The 15,260-nt window shown below is 42.1% G+C and overlaps 1 protein-coding gene across 2 annotated transcripts in view; it reads left to right on the top strand.

Moving 5' to 3' along the window:
- The window catches only part of ATP8B4 (ATPase phospholipid transporting 8B4 (putative)), an 85,929-nt gene that overhangs the window by 42,245 nt on the left and 28,424 nt on the right, over window positions 1-15,260 (top strand). For both annotated transcript variants that reach the window (XM_061595024.1, XM_061595025.1), the window contains 4 exons: window positions 4,453-4,641; window positions 7,651-7,766; window positions 10,694-10,858; window positions 13,547-13,658. In XM_061595024.1, coding sequence (XP_061451008.1) covers window positions 4,453-4,641; window positions 7,651-7,766; window positions 10,694-10,858; window positions 13,547-13,658 — 582 coding nt within the window. The remainder of the gene's footprint in view (window positions 1-4,452; window positions 4,642-7,650; window positions 7,767-10,693; window positions 10,859-13,546; window positions 13,659-15,260) is intronic.

The following is a 15,260-nucleotide window of genomic DNA, read 5'->3' as shown; positions in this document are numbered from 1 at the left end:
TGCTGCCTTTCTTTTCATGATAGAAACCCAAGGTGGCTTACATATGGTTCCCAGACGGTCCCCCATCCAGACACCGACCAGACTTGACTCTGCTTAGCTTCAGCAGGGTGCTGGCCTCATGTGCCTTCAGACCATAGCCTGGGACTATTGATTAATTGGGGTATGGATGGGGGAGGAATGTGTTTTGACCATTGATTAATTGGGGATGTGGTACTGAGGTGGGGCATTCAACTGTTCTGGCCCATGCAGGTTTTTTTTTATCTAAATCCCCTTCAAAGTTGTTATTCACCCCTTCGGAAGAAAAAGACAGGTACATCATCCTGATCACGGATCTCCCTAATTAAATCCAGGTGTGTAGAACCTTCCTTCCCTCCCAGATGTCACTGAACTACATCTCCCATCAGCCCCAGTCAGCATGGCCAATGGCCAGGGATGATGGGTGCTGTAGTTCAGCAACATCCGGAAGGTAAAAGATTCCCCACACCCTCATCAAACCCTCAGTATTGGCTATATTTAGAACTCTGGGTCTAATCTTCACATTTCTGGGCTCATCCACACAGCAATTTAGTGTGTGTCTGGTGCTACTTGCATCCCCTTGTAATTTGCATGGTTCACATGCCATTGCAGGCAAGCAGAAGCTATCACACAGTTTCCCCCTTGAAATCCGTAATAACCCAGTCAGCTGGTAATGCGAAAAGGAATGGAAAAACTGTCTCAGTTGTGCTGCGCTCCTCCTTGTAGGCACTTTGCATTGATTTATTTTTAGTGGGCAGGCTCTCTTACGTCCCTATCGCCTGCTCCCTCTCTCTCTGCCACCCGCAAAAGCTGCTGCACCCACTGCCTACTTTGCCTTTCACTCATTCCCCCCCATCTGCCTTTCACTCAGGATTGGACAATGGATAAGGGGAGAGGGGGTCTAGTCAGTTTCATTTTTTCTTGTCAGTTGTACACCGAGGCGCTCTCCCGGCTGCAGCCTTGAACCGGAGGGAGTAAACATGTAAATTCAGAGGGCGGGGCCACAAGGAAACAGCGACACTAATCCTTCCCAGAGGAACCCCTACTAGTGTGAATGGAAAATGGTGGATTTGAAGCTACCATTGAGAACCAAGTGTGGACCTTGCAAATCTATCATGATGGTAAAAGCAGCATCTTTAGTATGAAAGTATGCCCTGTGTGGATAAGCCCTCTGTGTTACTTCCCTTCTCAAAATGACTGACTCAGTGAGTGCTGATTTAAAAACAGGGAGTGTATAAAGAACAAGCACTGATTAAGAGTTGGCTTCTCTAGTTGGGAAAATGGCTTGCCTAGCTCGAATGAGCTGGAATGATCCGGATGGCGATGATGATGTTTATAGTCCTCAACCTGTACGATATGTATGACTGTTTTACTTTTTATTTAAAGCAGCAGGAAGATATTTTTTCTTTAGCAGGAGACATAGGGCACTTTCAGACATCCTGTTTATTGAGCATTCATCTAATTTGTATACAGGGAGATTAGATTATGTTGGCTATTTAGTGAGCATTCATTTTTATTTTTGCAGGGAGATCAGATGATGTTGTGTCAAAGCAAGTGTTATACCACACTTTCTCTGCATTTTTCCATCCCTTTCCTTATTGCAAAAAGTCCCATCTTTTGGGGAAGTGGGTTTGTTGCTCAAGAGCTCCCAGTCGACGATAACTGTGCAACCTGAATTTGCTGATACGTGATAGAATCCTGCCTGAAAATAGTGACAATCTAGAAGAGTGCATAGCCTTCCCAGTAACTGTTCAGGAGGCAGTTGTCCTTCCATCCCCTGCTCTGTTCCCCTGCATTTCTCATGCTCCTCCCCCTCCTGTAGCCCTTTGAGGCTCGGAAAGGAACAGAGATCCAGTTGTGCAAACATGTTTCAGACCTACCTTCCACCATGCATCACTAATACAAATGCATGTGCACCTGAGCTTCCTTCTCTTTCTCTTCTAGCTGAGGGAGGAAGAGTGTAGGTGCAGTTTGCCATATGAGTGCTGTCCTGGACAATATGCTCTTCTCACCCCAGGCGAGCTGCAGATTGTACCAAATCAAACTCATTTATATTTCATTTGACATGTACTGAAGTTAAATTAAGCCCTGGCAACAGAAGCAGTTCCAGAGCTGAGCCCTGGCTCGAATTAATCCCGATTACTGAGCCTGTCACATGAATGTGCTTTAGAAGGACATTTTTTATTACTATGACTAAACTTTGATACTGAGGAAATTACTCATTTTTATCTGTTTATTGGCTAGATCTCACACAAAATCTCCTGACCTTTCTGCAGAGGCAGTTTTTCAGCCATAAAAGGATATCTTTTTATGCTTATTTACTGAATCACTTGGTTAGAGTGCTTGGTTTCCAAAATCTTGCTCTGTGTCTTGGAGCAACACACGCCTGACTTTGACCAAACTGAGGCACCCATATGTAGGATTTGGATCTATTCTAGTACCTGCAACATGCATTTCAAGCAGAGAATCTTTTAATGCTTTGTACTACTTTTATGCACAATTAGAATTCAGCAGCTGCCATTAATTAAAGTGTAGCTTGATTGGCGGGGGGGGGGATCCCCCAGTGAAAGAGTACCAGTTCAAAATATCCACAACCCCCCATGCCATAAGGGCCTGCTGAAAATGTTTCACCTCTGTCAAATATTCCTGTTGTTTCATTTTTATGTGTCCCTTCATTCAAACAACTCTCAGATGCTTGCATGCCTCCTCTTTACCCTCAACAACCCTGTGAGGAAGACTAGGCTGCAAAAAAGTGACAGGCTGAAGGAGATTTGGACAGGTCTTTCTGCTTGAAATCCAACACTGCGTAGGTGCAACCGCATATTGGCCCTCCATTAGGCAAAGAGGTATGCAGCCTCTCCTCCCATAACCCCTCCTGTTCCCTGAAGTGTTGGCTTGTCCAGGATTCCCAGACAGGTTGCAGGTGGGGGCTTGCTTTTGGAGCAGATCAAAATGGAAATGGACTGCCTTCTAGTCAATCCCAACTTATGGCGATCCTATGAATAGGATGTTCATGGTAAGCGGTATTCAGAGGGGGTTTATCATTGTCTCCCTCTGAGACTAGTCCTCCCCAGCTGGCTAGGGCCTGCTCAGCTTGCCACAGCTGCACAAGCCAGCCCCTTCCTTGTCTGCAACTGCCAGCTGGGGGGCAACTGGGCTCCTTGGGACTATGCAGCTTGCCCATGGCTGCACAGGTGGCAGGGCACGTAACCCCTGAGCCACTCACTGTGGGGGTGATCTTTAGCTGGCCCTTGACACCCAGGAGACACGAGCGGGATTTGAACTCACAGACTCTGGACACCCAGCCAGGCGCTCCTCCCCACTGTGCTATACCGGCTGTTTGAGCAGACCAACAAGAAGCAAAAAGAGCCAGAGACTGATCACATGGTTGAAGCCCGGGTGGGAGTCAGGTTCTGGAGCAGCCCGGCGACACCATCTGCATGGCTACTTGATGAAAAGAATTGCTCAAACCAAGGAGCTGATTAACCATATGAAGGCTGTATAAGGCCTGTTTCCAGACCGCAGAGTCCGGCAGTGATCAAGACAGAAGAGTCAAAGGCTGCAGGGTGACCAGTTAAGGGACTAGACCAGGACTCTCAGGTTCGGGGCTCGCAGCTTGATGCTGCAGATCAGGATACCACTGAGGCTGGAAAACAGGAGCCCATATAACAACCTCCCCTAGCTCCAGGGCCTATAGAGCCAGGACCCTCATAGGTGCCTTCTCCCGAGCTTGAGGAACCAAGTGCCTCCCACAGCCCCCCACTGGTCCAGGACTGCAGAGAGCTCACCAAGCTGGGAGATGTGAGGGGGCAGGGACAGGAAGAGGTGATCTGGGGCAGAGGCTTAAACAGTCTCCTTTTGCTTTTGACCTTTGTTGGAACATGTGGCTTCTGTGGAGCCCTCTGTGGTTCTGCAACTCCTGGCCTGCCACCTTGCCCCATGGGCTCCTGCACAAGACAGGACAGCCGGGTGTGCCTCAGCTGATTTGTGCATACAGCTGAGAGTATTCAGACGGTGGGATTAGGTGATTGTATTCCAGTTGAAATCAGTCTCCTTGGTTTGCTGAGGGCTCCGTGAGCTGGTAGGGCAAGAAGGAAGGGGCTGGAGAGTGGCTGCTGCAGGCTTTTCTCAGAGACCCGCCCACCTCGGTGCCTTGCATACAATTCAAGAACAGCTTTAGCACGTTATTCTGCTGTTTGCATTAGGGGAACAATTTTGCCTGGCATCAATGGTAGGTGAATAGGTTTTGAATGGGACCTTGCTAGTTAGCATTGCAATTAGTTATCATGAACAATTTGTACTGGTTTTTGGTGGCTTTTCATGTTTTATTGTTTACTTATTGTTGTACACCACCCTGATATTTCATGAGAGGACGGTGTGTAAATACTTTTATAAAATATTTGCATTCTTTAACAGTGTCTGGGGTTTTCTTTTCAGACGAATTGATTTACCAAGCACAATCGCCAGATGAAGGTGCTCTTGTTACCGCTGCCAGGAACTTTGGGTTTGTCTTTAAGTCTCGAACTCCTGAGACCATCACAGTAGTAGAAATGGGCAAAGTTGTGACTTACCAGCTGTTGGCAATCTTGGATTTCAATAACACCCGGAAAAGAATGTCTGTGATAGGTTTGTATTGGTTGGGAATGAGGCTACCATTATTGGAGTGGCATTGCTTGGCAGCAGATGCAGACACAGGACAGGGCAATAATCTTCATCATCATAGGCCACTGTTCAACGAGAGTTCTCAGGGCAGTGAACATTTGACAGTTAAATACAAAATACAGAATCAGCAATTAAAGCCATGTATGGAGCAGTAGCCTGGAGTGTGGGTAGCCAATTGCCATGCATCCTCTATTTTAAATATTTTAAAGAATAATAATGTAAGCCACAATTGGCCCTGAGGATGCCTTGAAGTGCAAGGGTGGCTCCCTAGTTTTTACTTTTTCTTTATTTTATTTTTTAAATTTTGCTATAGTCCCCACTAGGAATGGAAGGATCTGTCAATTTTGGTTCTCTCAGTTCCTTGTTTTTCCAATCTTAAGTTCAGTTCTCCACATTTCTGCAGCAATTTGAGATTTCTTTAAAAATAAAATTCTTCAGCATTTTAGTGCAATTTCTCCAAACAAAATACATTTATGTATCCAGTGTTGTCTAATGTACATATTTTTGCAAGACGTTTCTCACAATTTAATGCGCACTTCCCCCCAATACATGCATTTTTGTAAACATTATTTGGTTAGAGAACTGCACCACAAAATCCAGATACTATTGAAGGATGACTGTGTTTCACTTCTCATATTGTTTTAGAAAGTGTGACTTGGATAGATTTGGCTTTAAATGCAACCTGAATCAAATTTCTCTCCCATCCCTGGCCCCACACCACATCCCATGCTATTCCAGGCAAAGAATCCACATCTCTGATACAATTAAAACATGATACATTTAAAATGGTAAAATATAGAGGAGTCACAAATGTAAAGCGAGAAGGTAAATGAAAGCAAGTTCTGCTTGGAATAAACCCAGTGAAATTCAGGAACCTACATAAGTCATGTCCATCAGTTTTATTGGGTCTACTCTGAGTAGGTCTAACATTGGCTACCACCCAAAGTTTAGTTTTTAAAATATAAAAATAGGGGAACTGGAAACAAAGCAGGTGTAATCCAGTCAGGAGAGGAGATAGTAAGAATACTGGAGAAATTGTTTTAAAACACCGAGATTTAAAGTGGTATTCAATGCTAGTCCTACGCAGGGTAGACCCATTGAAGTTAATGGACCTGTCTAACTGGTTCATCAGTTTCAGTGGGGTCTACTCTGAGCAAGGGCTCTTGTGTTAGTGGATGGGCAAGGTTTAGTGTTGTGCAGCAGAGGAATCCAGTGCAATAGTTGCACAACAGATTGCACAGTCTGCCGCACAAAAAAGTTGCCGGCAGCAACCTGCTTATGCATTCTCTTGCGCAACACCATTCCACTGGCGCAAAAATTTTTGCCAGCAGAACAAGTATACTGTTAAGTGACTTAGTGTTACTCCGGATGCAACCCAATGACTTTTGGCTATGAACAAGATTGGTGATGCTTCAGATGTTTCTTATCACATTGTTGCGGTCATTGAAACACACCGGGAAGCCTTTACATTTCAGCTGGGCAAGCATCATTCAAACACTAGTTCCCACTGGATTGAAAGGATAATAAGATGCGTTATTTTCTATAGCAATGCTTTGGAAGCTTTGCTTTGCTTTCCAAATTGTGATAGCAGAGAAGTGACAGACATCCCTTAAGGGTGATAAATAAATAATAAAACCCCTCACAGTTTTGTTTTTTTTGAAAAATGAATAAAGTTTGGACAATTATCCTACAGGTATAAACTATACAAGGGAAATGTCACGGCTGAAAAATCTACCTCTCAAATTGATGGCTGATTGTGTTTAAAGAACAAAGTGTAAAAATAGCCTATGGAGTGAAACCTGTAATATTGAGCCAGGCAGTGACTCTTCTGTGTAAACTAACTACTGCTTTGTTTATCCTGACAATGGGAGAAGCATCTTTTTGCACTGGCTGTGCTCCAATACACTCCACCCTTGTTAATCGGACTGGTTTTCATGTCCTCTCTTTGCCTGACATTGACAAAGTTCAGTTAACAATAGTAAAGGAGCAGCACATATTGCCATAATGCTGCACTGTAATCAATCTGCCATGGTGCAGTTGGATAATTTTAGACTTGGGACTTAATGGTCTTCGGGGAGGGTTCACCCCTTTACAGTGCTATAATTCCCAGGGTTCTCTGAGAAGGGAGATTAATTGTTAAACTACTTGGGGAACTGTAGTTTTGTGAGGGGAATAAGGGTCTCCTAACAACTCTTGGCACCCTTAACTAACTACAGTACCCAGGTTTCTTTGAGGGAAGCCATAACTGTTTAAAGTGGTATGATACTATTTTAAATGCATAGTGTAGATGTGGCCCTGGAGTCCATAAAGCTATACTCCTTTTTTAAAAATATGGAAAACTCCTCAGATAGCAATCTTTCCTATTTGTATTACTAAAAGTTATAGAATTGCAAGGACTGGGTACCCAGATATAAGATATTCTGATCTTATTTCATGTCTACATACATGTGTAGTCATTCTCAAGCAGCTGTTGGGAACTTAGATATAGGATTTTTAACAATAAGGCACACTGAGAGAGCAAAGCTTTTATGTTCACAAATTTCTGAGCAGATTTGGCTGTATAAAAAAGATCATTGTAGAGCTCCCTATTTGGTTAAGCATACTTTTCCTAAGCTCAGACCAGATTTTCCAGGTAATTGTTTTCAGACATGATTGATGATCAATATCATCAGATCTCTCTGGCCCACTGTAGATGTCTTTATAGAACCAGTGAGATAGAAGATCTTCCACATTACATTTTATTTTTTCCTTTGTACTTGGAACCCCATTTTAGGTTTCAAGATACTATTTTATTGGGATTATACTCAAAAACCACCCAGAAAAAAATGTTGTCAGATAATGACTTTTTTGTGACTTGCAGGATGTTGCTTTTTGCCATCTTTATGAACTGATCAATGCAACATCTTCTATTTTCCCCACATCCTGGTAATAATGTTCAGATTTTTAGCTTTCTCCCCGCTCTTTGTTTTCTAGTTCAAAACCCCGATGGACAGATAAGACTTTACTCAAAGGGGGCAGACACTATTTTATTTGAAAGGCTTCATCCATCTAGTAAGACCCTCATGTCTTTAACATCAGAACATCTTGCGGTACGTGCATATTGTTTAAAATCTGATACAAGGGATTTATTAAGCATAAGTGAAACAAGCTTTGGCATGCAAACTGACCATATGGTAAAACTATTATTGGATCATACCACTTCTGACTGAGGTGGGGAAGGCACATGATTGTGAATGTTCCCCCTCTCTTCAATCTGCCTTGCGCATTAAACCTAGCATAATGAGAAGGCTAACTTTGAATCCTCCTTTTAGAGAACCTTTCTATCTGCAGAATTTTTTTGTGGGGAAATATTAAATCCTGCAGTTCTCTATCTGCAGCTTAAAATGGAATAGTCGAGACATAATTTTTTTACCACATGCTCAGGTGATTGTATAGAGCTGGTGTTGGGGAACCCTTGGACCCTCCAGATGTTTATTTATTTATTTATTTAATTTATTAGATTTATATCCTACCCTTCCTCCCAATAGGAGCCCAGGGTGGCAATATTACACTTTTTGCTTTCTTGTTCTTAAGCAAATAACTTAGAAGGGATCAGCTTTCAGTAAGGATGTCAACACCCAGTTCAACCCACACCAAATCTGGACCCAAATGGAATTGATTCAAGGCCTCCAGCTTTGCTCCTTCCAGAGACAGTTTTTGGTGTGGGAATCTTCAGGTGGTCGACGGGAGAGGGAGCCAAGCTGCTGATTTTCGGCCAGGGTGGGTGGTTGGCTGTTCACCCAGGTAACAGTTCCTGCTTGTCCATCCCAACTGCCTCTTCTCGGGGCACTACAACTTGTATCATCTCTGGCCATTGGCCAAGCTTACTGGGCTTGATCGAGTTGTAGTTCAGGAAGATCGGGGGGGCAAAGTTTCCCTATACCTGGTATAGAGTAAGCCTTATGTGCAATTTTGAATGGTTTCTGCAACAGGATTTTTTTCACTCCTTTTAATAATACTCTTCAAAACACCTTTTGTATAGTTCATCTTACCTAATATGACATTTTAGGGGAAACCACATAGTTCTTATTAAAAAAGGGGAAAGGATTCTTTTTTTTATGTGTCCATATTTAACATGAACCATTCCACAATTCTATAACCAAAATAAGCCTTTGATATTCAGTATACATTATGATGGTTTAGTAATATTGGTTACAAACAGAACTATTTTTTCCCTTTGTAATGGAGCTTTTTCTGCTTTATTTTAATCTTTTCCAGAAGGTTTTTTTTAAAATGAAGGCTAAAATCACAAGCATTTGAACTTTGCATTTAAAATATAGAGACTTTGAATTTTCTTTATGCTGGTCCGGTAAAGTTAAGGGAATATACATAATGTGAAAATAGAACAACTCTTCCAGCCATCTCATTTTTTCTTAGTCAGCTGAATTGATTCTGTGGCCTTTTTCTTTGTATTTTTCAAGTCCATTAAATTTTAGCTAGTTCTGATTCTTCTTTCTTTGTTAACATAATAATTTTGAATACTAGAAGAAATGCTCAGAATGTTCATTTGTGGCTGAAAACGGTGCTGTTAGCTGAGTGTTACAAACCGTTCACATTTTCTGCTGGGCTCGGCAAGGTCAAAATCAAATGTGTTTGCAATTTTCATAGTAAAAGCCAAATTTGCTGGATTTTTAAAGAAATTCATACTGTTTATATATATATATAGGCCAAAATATATTTTGGATAATAAAACAAAACAACATGCTATTTGCAGTTCATAAGATGGCTCCAACTGAAATTACTGTTGTCAGAACAATAAACTTCACCATTCAAGATATAAGAAATGGGAGTTTATGGGAATTCATGATTCTACAATAGAAGATCCTGACACTGCAGGAAGGTCTAAATTAACTGGCATGGATCTTTGAGCATTTAGCACACCAGATGTTCTGACTTCGACATTTGCATGCATAACTTTGCTTTGAGTGCTTTTTGTTTTTGCTTTTATTTAGCTTTCATATAATATTTCTTCTTATGTTTGGGAAATAATTATAATTAGATAGTGTTTGCATAGCTTTACAATAAGCAGAGCACTTCACATACATTATCTTACTGTAGTCTTTGCAGTAGGTCTACTCTGAGTAGGACTACCATTGGATACAACCAACTAGCTCTTTTTCTCCATTCATCAATAAGGATGGGATCTGTTGGCTGTTGTCACTTCAAAAACATTCTGTTGACCTAACAGGCAATTTTGATTCTAGTTCATTCTTTGTCTGCTGTTCATTGCTTTTACTTTATTAATATTGATATTTTAAAGGAAACTATCAATATTTTGACTGGAATTATATTTTGAAAGAAGCTATTGATATATTGAAAGGAATTATAGATATTTAGAAAGGAAAGCAGCTTTGCGTCCTCTGCTATTATAGGCTTGGCTTGCTTTCTTCTGACTTGGAGCTTGGATTATTCAAGTGGAATGACGGTGGCAGAGAGAGTGTGTGTGTGAGAGAGCGAGCAGTAATGCTGTGTTGCGCTGTGAGTAAAATCAATAAAAGAACAGTATATTTGAGGTGGAAAATCTGGTGTCGGATGAAAGCTGCTGAAGTTCAGAGCAAACAGAATCTCTCCAAAGAGATTGAAAAATCTGGTGCTAAGTCCAAATTCTCACCCATCCCTATTCACCAGTCAAATTAATTGGGACTTTAGGTTTCCCAGATTGCTGCTGGCATATGGAGTCAAGCACAAATCATGACACTGGGACCCAAATCAGAAGCCACCACATTTTGTTGTGAGTGCATTCATTGACATAAAATCAGCACTAATGAAGTTGCACCTTAAAACAGCTGCAGCTATAGGAGGAGGAAAGTGTTCATGCTTTCACATCAACATAAATGACAACAGGATATGACCTGAAAATTTAGCATCTTTTGTGACTTCACAACTTAAAAGCGAGGGGGTGAGGGTGGGATAAAAAGCTGTTTCAAGGAGCACGCATCTTACAAAGTGTTTGTATTTTTTGATGCACCTATAATAGGAGTTTGCTGGAGAAGGTCTCCGAACATTAGCTCTTGCATACAAAAATGTGAATGAAGAGCAATTTCAGGAGTGGTTTGAAGTTTATCAGAAAGCCAGCAGCTCACGAGATAATCGGGATGAACAGCTTGCTTCAGCGTATGAAGACATTGAAAAAGACCTGAAGGTATGCAAGTCAGCTTGCAGAGGAAAATATTTTGTATATTTGCCTTTTTAAAAAGTGATCAAGGTGTTATCTTTAATAAAATACAACAAAGTGCATAAAAATTAAACAACAAACATTAAAAGCAGTGAGACATCACTTTAAAGTCTAGAATGGGTGAGACCTGTTAAGATTACCTGGAATGGAAAAGTTTAGAAAATAAAAAGGACTTCAGATTTACGGATGACATCACATCAAGGATATTTCCATGATAGGTTAAGAAGAACCTGTTGGATGAGGCCAAAGGCCCATCTAGTCCTGCATCCTGTTATCCGAACCAGATGCCTATTGGATGCCCATAGTAGGACCTGAGCGCAACCATACTCTCCCCCACTTGTATTTCCCAGCAACTGGTATTCAGAGGGTTGCCTCAAATACAGGCACACCCCGCTTAACGTCGCTTCACTTAACGTCACCTCGCTATAACGTACATGCTCCATACGCCACCACACCCCGCTTAACGTACGGGTGCTTCGCAATTACGGACACTTAATGGCATGACGCCGCTGCCATCTAGTGGCGATTGCAGTGCAGTACATGCATAGATAATTGCTTCACTTTAAGTACATTTTCACTTTACATACACGCTCCGGTCCCATTGCGTATGTGAAAGCGGGGTATGCCTGTATTATCATAGGTACAACCATTTGGTTTGAAAGAGGAGCAGGTACTCTGCACAGTGCTCCATAGCTGAGGCTGCTCCCTCATTAATACTCCTAAACATGTCTGGAATGAATGCTACATCTGCCTTAACTGCATGGAGCTGAGCTCTTCAACCCAACCAAAGAGCACTGTAGGATTTTAAAACATGAGGAGTACAGTCTGCCACCTTCTAGTTTGTTGTTGTTGTTATGTGCCTTCAAGTCGATTTACGACTTATGGCGACCCTATGAATCAGCGACCTCCAAGAGCATCTGTTATAAACCACCCTGTTCAGATCTTGTAAGTTCAGGTCTATGGCTTCCTTTATGGAATCAATCCATCACTTGTTTGGCCTTCCTCTTTTTCTACTCCCTTCTGTTTTCCCCAGCATTATTGTCTTTTCTAATGAATCATGTCTTCTCATTATGTGTCCAAAGTATGATAACCTCAGTTTCAACATTTTAGCTTCAAGTGATAGTTCTGGTTTAATTTGATCTAACACCCAATCATTTGTCTTTTTCACAGTCCATGGTATGCGCAAAGCACCTTCTAGTAGGGATGCGGAAATCTAGTTTTGGTTTCTCTCTGTTTCCTGTTGTTCCAATCTACAGTTCAGTTATCTACCTTTCAACACCAGTTTGCAATCTATTTTTTTTTAAAAAAATAGGTCCTCATGAAAATTCATCAGTATTTTAGTGTGAATTTCTTCTAATATACACCAGCTTGTATGCAATGTTGCCTGATGTGCACATTTTTGCAAAGCAGTTTCCCTGAATATAATGCTGTTGTCACTAATTTATGCATTTTTATGCAAGCTTTACCTCAGTACGTGCATTTTTGTACACATTACTTGCCTGGAGAACTGTGTTACAAAACTCAGCGAAGTGTGCATTTCAAAGGATGGCTGTGTTTTGGTTCTTGTGTTGTTTCAGAAAGCGTGAATTTGTTAAGGTCATCTTTAAATGCTCACTGAATCAAATTTCTCTCCCACTAACACCATTGCGTTCCATTATCATCCCCAGCCTGAGGCTGGTTGACCAAATCAGGAAGATGAAACCTTGCAACACAATGTCCATGTCCTATATGGTCCAGTATTCTTATTCCAGCATGCCATGTTTCACTCTTGTGGTACTGGAAGCGGATGTCCAAGGCCAGCCTTGTCATGAAGCAGCAGATTCCAGAGAGGGCACCATTGTCCTTTCTCCAGTGACTCTGTTCATCTTAAGTTAGTCGAGACAGGGCTTCATTTTCACCGTTCTTCCCAGGCAGGCTTGGGAAGCAGCAACCGTGACTCCTGGATACAATGGAAGCTGCCTTATACTGAGTCGAACCATTTGATCCATCTCGCTTAGTATTATCTACACTAGGGAACCCCAAGCTTTTTAGGCCCATGGGTGCAGTTGGATGTTTGAACAAATGCCATAGATGCACCCCCTCTGGCCACTTCTCTCTCCCTCACCCAGATCACTTCTCCACATACACACACACATCCGCACAGAAAGAGAGAATGCAAGCTCATATAATTTGCTTTTCTGAGGGATCTGGATAAAAGTTTGATCTGGTAGAATTAATCTGAGCCTCGGAAAGCTCATAGAGCTGAAAGAAAAAAGTAGGAAAGAGCGCCACTTTTCCAACTTCCTCCTTCAACTCTATATTTTTTCAAGGGAGAGTCTGTCACCATCTCATTACCAGGGGAGCAGTAGCTGGATGCTCAGAGGCTTTGTTGGTGTGGAGGGAAGGCCTCAGGGGCATCATTGCACACACAGGTGGCAGTGGTTCTCCAGGGTTTCAGATGAGCCTTACCTGGAGTTACTAGGGATTGCCCCTGGGTCTTTTACATGCAAAGAATGTGCTTCAAGATTCAAGATATTGTTACTAAAGCTGCCATTATGCTGAGAAGTTTCCAGTTTATATCAAGAATCCCAAGTTATGTTGTCCAGAGCTCATGCTTGTTAACAATTGTATAGTTAATGGGTCTTTCAGACTGATCTGTTCTGCTTCCTTCCAAAGTTACTGGGTGCCACTGCTATAGAAGACAAACTGCAAGAAGGAGTTTCAGAAACCATTGCAAGCTTATCACTAGCCAACATTAAGATCTGGGTACTAACAGGAGACAAGCAAGGTAGGTTTTCTGTTTTGTGTATCAGTTGGTTCTCTGTGGAGGGATATCAGACTGGCCTCTGTCCAGTCAACCTGGTGCAATTTCCAGTGTGGTGTAATGGTTAGAGTATCAGACTAGGACCAAGGAGGTTCAAATCCCCATTCAACCGTAATACTCACTGGAAGACCTTGGGCCAGTCATTATCTTTCAGCCTAAATCACCTCACAAGGTTTTTGCCAGCCTAAAATGAGGGGAGGGCCCCCCACGTACATCACCCTGAGCTCCTTAGGAGAAGAGGTGGGATACAAATGCAATATATGAAAAGAATTGCAATGGAAAAACAAGGCAAAAAGTCTGAGCAACCGGATCTATTTGTCTGTAGGTATATCTACGCTACAGACTTACACTGTTTAAATAATCTTTCCATCTCTCTATGATATAGCTTTGAGTATACTCCTCAAAGACCAATATGCAAGGCTTGTAAAAAAATCAATATAAATGTGTAATGTAAGTAACGTTCTGTAGCTATTTATGACAGCTGAATTTGAGATCTTTGAACCCAGTGCATATGTGAATCAGCTCTTCAACCAATTATTTCGGCACTCATGGGTATGTTTTATTAGGGTCTACTGACTTAGAGTGGTTTGATATAGTTATGTATTTTTGATACTCTTTCCCTCTCTTGACTTTTGCTCCACTTTCCCTCCCTAGTCTCGTTCTGCTGATCATCGCAGCAGGAAGGGAGAGAGGCTGGCTGTTGGGATTTTCCTTTGCAACCATCTCTCAGGTGTTTTGTTGTATTATTTATGGATTGGTGTATAGAGGCACACCATGTAAAGGGTCCCGTTTGGCAGCCTCTTGGTTTACACATCCTTTGGGATTTGCACTCTCCATCAGTTCACAAAAGGAGGGAGATTAACACATAGAGCCGCTATAATTATTCTTGCTGTTCAGCAGTCATAAAACTAAAAAGAAAAATGGTCTTGCTTATGCCTTGTATATTATTAGCCTGCAAATCATCACTCTTCTGGTTGCCTAGAGTGAATAAGAATGTCCTCCAGGCAACCAGACAAGATTGTTTTGCGGAAGCTTCTCTCACCCTTTCCTGTCCTCTCCTGTTAGGCTACAACATAGTTATGCGAGCTAGTAACTTTCAACAGCCTTATCTGCAAGGCTGTCAAAAGGTCTCTGGGCTTGTCACTTCTATGCATTCTGCACAGCAGCCATGTTGTTGATGCTATTTTTTTAAAAAAAACACCAAGTTTTAGCTATAAGACTCAACTGAGCACCATTGCTAGCATTCTTCTTGATGCCTTGATTGCTCTGTTGGATGCAGCACATAGAGAGCTGGTCCATCTAGCTCAGTATTGTCTACACTGACTGGCAGCACCTCTCCAGGGTTTCAGACAGGAGTCTCTTCCAGCACTACCTGGAGACGCCAGGGATTGAACCTGGGATCTTTTACACGCAAAGCAGATGCTGTACCACTGAGCTACATCAGAGATGAACTGTGTGATGGACATTATTGCCCCTAAACATCCTCTGGCTAGAGCATATTCAGCTTCTTCATTTATGCAGGTGATGTGGGCAACAAAGACATTGGGACAGTGACTGGGGCAGCAG

Source organism: Rhineura floridana, chromosome 14 (genome assembly GCF_030035675.1).
Source record: "Rhineura floridana isolate rRhiFlo1 chromosome 14, rRhiFlo1.hap2, whole genome shotgun sequence".
In the NCBI taxonomy this organism is placed as follows: domain Eukaryota; kingdom Metazoa; phylum Chordata; class Lepidosauria; order Squamata; family Rhineuridae; genus Rhineura; species Rhineura floridana.
This window is presented reverse-complemented; position numbering and strand designations above follow the sequence as displayed.